The sequence below is a fragment of the Penaeus japonicus genome, unplaced genomic scaffold (assembly GCF_977035675.1).
Source record: "Penaeus japonicus unplaced genomic scaffold, GWHDUDI00000001_assembly GWHDUDI00000025, whole genome shotgun sequence".
NCBI classification, from domain to species: Eukaryota; Metazoa; Arthropoda; class Malacostraca; order Decapoda; family Penaeidae; genus Penaeus; species Penaeus japonicus.
In genome coordinates, this window is record NW_028234427.1 from 30,280,866 (window position 1) to 30,286,766 (window position 5,901).

The following is a 5,901-nucleotide window of genomic DNA, read 5'->3' on the forward strand; positions in this document are numbered from 1 at the left end:
AACAAGAGACGCAACAATATATTGATAGTTTCATGCAACCGTGATTGATGCTACAAACGATAAATGTTGATAGATGCAAAAGGCTGAATAAATATCAGCTGGTATCTCGTGCGCCGACAGTGTCTCTCTGTCCCCCCTCCGTGAAAGGTTTCCCTTCGTTAAAAAAAAAATGGTTTCTATGCAGAAGTAAGTTTTTCTTTTTACGGGATTCTACTTTGAAAAACGGTAATGTATACGTATCATAATTTGTGTGTGTTTTCAATATCGGATAAAAAACAAAACTAGTGTGGGTGTTGTTAGTGATGATATTAGAATTTTTTAGCGTCTGAAGTGGTTATTGTATTGTTAACATAAGTTCTAATTATTGGGAATCAAGTTTGAATGTTATGTATCATGTATATTTGTATTTTTTTTTCACTTCGACCTTTCACAATTCACTGATTATTCACGTTTAATACTCTTCGTTGCATATTGTACTTATACATATGTCACACGGATGAACAGCACCAGAACGATTGTTAAGTTCCCAAAAAGACAGTTATGACTTATTTTGAAATTGAGTTTTTTTTTTTTTAATAACCATTTCTGATAATGGTGATAATGTTAGTAATAATAATGATGATAGCACTGCCATAACTGTGATTACGATAGGACTAGTATTGTCACTGCTCTTATTAATATTATTATTATCAAGATTACTATTATTGTATTTGCCGTATATCTTATGAAACAATCATGATGCTAGTTAATATCGTTATATTAGTATTGACTACCATCTTATTATGTATAATTTTATTGTTTCTTATCTGCATATAAGTGCGTCTGTATAACTAGAGAAGTAGAAGGGTAACAAGTGACCCAGTTTTTGAACTCAAGCCTGACTGGTATTCTCAATGACGAATGATCGACTACGTTTTGTGATGTCATATATGATATATATATATATATAATATATATATATATATATTATATATATATATATATATATATATATTTTTTTTTTTTTTTTTTTTTTTTTTTTTTTTTTTTTTTTTTTTTTGATAGGAGTGACGTCATATATACCTAATGATTCCGTGCTAGTTTTGCGATACGATCGAATAAGTGTCAGTTCTACCAACACCCTACGCCATTTTGTTTTGTATTTTCTTATCCAAGTTTATTGGATTTTATTAACGATACACCATATATGCTACTTTTTGTTTACACACACACACACTCACACATACACACACACAATGTCACACTTAAACTGGACGATATCTCAAGACTGTGGAGTTAATTCGTCTTAAATTAAAAGAGACAGTGATATCAGCAATCCCAGTTTCCAGAACTGACACGTCAAAAACAAATGCAACATTTGGCATAGCAAAACACGGCGCTATGCAATAGGCAGATGAAAATGTCAGTCCTTATGGGCGCTGGGCAGCTACCGTTGGTCGCCCCGGAGAATTATCGTTATTTTTTTTACCAACGCTAATAATGATATTGAAACGATTATCATAACAGTCGGATAACTGGTGATATGATCATTATTATTGTTACTGATATCATCATTGATAATATCTTTATGATTATAAAAACGTATATTAATTATCGTTATGGTTATCACCATCACGATCTATTGTCTATCAATACCATCAGTTTATGAATTGTGATTATGAAAATAGTAGTAATGATGATTACAACGATAATGATATCAATGACCATTATTTCAATTTTCCTTTTGAATATCTCTCTTATCAGCCAGAGAGAGCAAGGTGCAGGTACGGGTGCGGAAGTTAGAAAGATGATTCCCTTAACACGGAGACAGGTAAGGAAAGCACTTTCGTGTAATATTTTTTTCTTTAGACACATAAAAAAAAAGAAAAGAAAAAAAAAGTGCGAAATCCGAGAGAAAAAAAAATGCATTCATTGAAAGTGTATAAATATGCACATTGGGGAGGAGGAAGTAATGGTGATAATGCAAAAGAAATGTAACTGCAACTATATACATAACTAATGTCATTTTTTTCTGTCACTGTAACTTCACTTGCACAGGTGATCAGCTTGGCTGCGGTAAGCGGTACGGATCTCATTAACGGCATGTTGCACGGCTGGTGTGCGGTCTTGCCGAAGTTGCAGGAAGACACCAGCAGGTTCACGGTGACTGAGGACGACGTGTCTTGGCTCGGTGAATAGTGATTCTCTTTCGCCTCTTTCAACAAAAGCACACGAAAGGTGCCAATCTTTTGCATGGCGTATAATATGATCTACAGAATCAAAGCGCCGCATCTGAATCTAGTCTCTCTTTCGCAGTATCGCTGACGCTAATCATGGGTATCGCGATCGCCCCGCTGGCCGGCTCTATCGCGGAACACGTGGGACCTCGACGACTGCTTCTGCTTGTGACGCTTCCCGTCGCTGGGCTGTGGATCCTGCAGGCCTTCGCTCCCTACCTGTGGGTCCTGTACCTTGGCAGAGCTCTCATGGCGACCTGTGGCACGGTGGTATACACGGTAATGAATCCATTAGTTGCAGAATTGTGTCCTGCAAGGATCAGGGGCGTCGTGGCGGTGGTTCCAGAGGCGGTCGGGTGTCTTGGGTTGATGTCGTCCTACCTGCTGGCTTCCCTGCTGCCTTGGGACATGGTCACTGCTGTTTCTGCTGCTCCCTTCCTGCTCTTGTCCTTTATGATGATGCTTGTGCCTGAGGTATGAGTCGAAAGACAAAGAGATGTATGATTATCTTCTCTCTAACAAACATGAGTTTATTTCTCTCTCTCTCGCTCTCTCTCTCTCTCTCGTCACACCTGCTTGCTACAATGCAACCTGCACACCCGAACCGAGACATCCCTTTCGAATACACGAAATCTCGCCCGCCCGCAGTCCCCGTACTGGCTGGTGAGGAAGAAGAGGATCGAGGCAGCGGAGAGGTCCTTGAGACTCCTCTTGGGTCGAGACGGTCGTGTGGCCGAGGAACTGGAGGCCATCAGGAGCACCACGACCCAAAGGCAGAGCCAAGTCAGGGACCAGGTGAGGAGGCAAGCAGATTTTTGAAAAAGTCGTTTATCACTTATTTCATTCATTTTCTATTGTTTAATATCGTTTTACTGGCAGATATGGTGTGGAATGTAGGATGCGATGGGGTTGGAATGCAAACACAACGGCAAAAAATCCTTTATTTGTTGATAAAAAGGTAATTCAATTACAAACATAACATAATAAAAGACAAATTATTTGATAAACAACAACAAATACATACACAAACACGTAAATAACGAACAAAATTCATATTTCCACGAAGAGCGCACAACAAAAAAACAATCTTGACACATGGATTCACCAGATGACAAGATCATATCAAAAGACATTCCCGATTCCTCACACTCATTCCTCTGTCTGTGAGAAAACCTTATACTTCAACAATGAACCTTATACTCACTCCCTTGATAGTGAGTAAACCTTATGTTTACTTAAACAAATTGCATTAGCCGAGTTTAAATGCTATATACTTGCCGATATGATGTTAATTGTAAGTGAAAATAATGGATTATATTTCTGAATATGCGTTGTTTAAGAAATATCTAAAACTATTACTATCATAAAGTTCAATATATTCCTAATTTGTTTTATGATAATCTTTGCGTTTCTTAAATTACAAATTATAACTAAAAAAGACTAGTTAGATTATATATGAAAAGAATGCGCTCTTTAGTCCCCTCAGTTTGGCATGACCTTGAACAGTATAGAAAACGGAACGCCGCATTTTGAGGGTAAACTCTAATAAATAAAATAAAGGCTTATAATTCTACAAACATATGTATATAAGATTCACAACAGGTCATTGCAAATAGATCGATCGGTGGATGTATATATAGAGGTAGATACAGTATGAGATTTTTTCACGATTCATGAATTGATAAGTAATCATTTGTGTTCTTCACTTAATTATTAATATATAGTTATATAAAGGAAGAAAGTGAATGAAGAAACTGCTAATCGCTATTTCTTTCCCTTCAGATAAGAGAACTTCGCAAGGCACACAACGCCATCCCAGTGGCGCTGACGCTATGTGTCTTTATCCTGAGAGAACTTGGCGGGAAAGGACCGATGTTTCTCTTCACTGTTTACATATTCCGCCAAGCAGGAGTGCAGCTGGATGCCTTCTATTGCACGGTGTTCGTGGGTATTGCTCGTCTTGCAAGCACGTGCGTGACTGCTTGCACCCTGGACCTGGTGGGTCGCAAGCCCCTCCTAGCGGCGACGGCTGCGATCTGCGCCGTGTCGGAGGGCGTCGCCGGGGCCTTCCTGTTCCTGGAGGTGGAGGGGGCCGCGTGGGTACCCCTGGCGTCCGTGATCGTGTTCGTGGTCGGTTATGGCGTCGGTCTGGGCCCCATTCCGTGGGTCTACCTCGGCGAGCTCCTGCCGACGCCCGTGCGGTCTCTGGGGGCGGCCCTGATCACCTTCGCTTACTCGGTCACTCTCTTCGCGATCAACCTGGTGTTCCTGAAGGCGGTCTCCGCCCTCGGCCTCGGGCTGACGCTGCTCCTGTTCGCGGGGGCCAACCTGGCCATCGTGCCCCTGGTGCTGCTCTGCATCCCCGAGACCAAAGGGCGGACGCTGCAGGACCTGGAAAGGGCCTTCACGCCCGCGAGGAAGACCGGCGTGCAAGCGGAAGACAACCCTGCCTTTGAACTAGAATCAGACTGGTTCGATTTGGCAGAGAGGGAAAAATATGGTGCTTGCTCGCTTCATACCACTGCAATGAAAGAAAAATGCAAAAACTAATGTGTGTATACACACACGCACACACACACACGTGTATATATATGTGTGTTTGTGTGTGTGTGTGTTCTATTATTCAACCCACATATACCTGTTTGTGTCTGTGTAAGCCTCATAGACTTGCACGGGGGCGTGTGGGGAGGGGAGGAGAGGGGAGGGGTCCGGGGTGCTCGAAGTCCTATCCTACTAATTTATATTGCAAAAATGCTCTTTTATTCAAAATCAATGCAATAACGTGCTTTTCTAGAGGAATATCATGCTACCCGTGTGTTTCATAAGTATATATATTTTTTTCATTTTGTTGTTTAGAGCTCTGATCATCACACAGTATGTATATGCTTATCCAATCATATAGTTCATATTTCACATATATATGTATATATATAGCAGGATGCTGTCATTTATATGCAAGGACATGAAAATAAGTACAAAATAGATATCATCAAAATAAAAGGATTGTAAAGGTACTCCAATATTTCAACATTTTGCAATGAAAACGTGTATTTTTCAGCAAAAAATGTGTGTACTTTTCTGCAAGTAGCTTTATAAGAAAATAAAGATGAAAAGGAGAAAATGGAGGGTAATGATGGAACAGATGAGAGAAAAAGAATTAGAATGCGCGTATTTGTTTATATATATATATATATATATATATATATATATATATATATATATATATATATATATATATATATATATATACATTATCTATCTATCTATCTATATATGTATATATGTATATATATGTAATATATAATATATATATAATATACATATATATATATATATATATATATATATATATATATATATATATATATATATATATATATATATACATATATATATCAATTACATTAAAATAAATTATACGCAGTATCTTAACTACATACTTTATTTTACTGTAAACAGCATTAGCTCAAGATTTGAGGTTTTTACCCGTAAACAAAGAAGTTGCTAAGATACAAGAGCTAATTTTTCTGACGTTGGTGAGCGCGTGGCGGGAGGAATACGTGACGTCACAGGGCGGGGCATTAGTTTATGTCTAAATTCATTGGTTTTCTCTTTGACTATTTTATTGTAAAATAGATGATTACAAGTGATCATCGTTTTACTTTGTATAATTCGTACACTCACG

General features: G+C 38.5%; 1 protein-coding gene across 2 annotated transcripts; it reads left to right on the forward strand.

The window, feature by feature from the left end:
- The first annotated feature begins 141 nt into the window (after nucleotides 1–141).
- On the forward strand, nucleotides 142–4,791 carry LOC122249457 (facilitated trehalose transporter Tret1-2 homolog). 2 transcript variants are annotated; one of them, XM_086551596.1, is made up of 6 exons: nucleotides 142–186; nucleotides 1,744–1,810; nucleotides 2,038–2,170; nucleotides 2,296–2,690; nucleotides 2,865–3,011; nucleotides 3,999–4,791. In XM_086551596.1, exons 1-6 carry the CDS (start codon nucleotides 170–172, stop codon nucleotides 4,764–4,766), a joined length of 1,527 nt encoding a protein of 508 aa, XP_086407722.1. In that variant the 5' UTR covers nucleotides 142–169; the 3' UTR covers nucleotides 4,767–4,791. The 2 variants fall into 2 exon arrangements, with proteins under 2 accessions (XP_086407722.1, XP_086407721.1); XM_086551595.1 differs by lacking the exon at nucleotides 142–186 and having other exon boundaries at nucleotides 1,468–1,810.
- The last annotated feature ends 1,110 nt before the right edge of the window (nucleotides 4,792–5,901 follow it).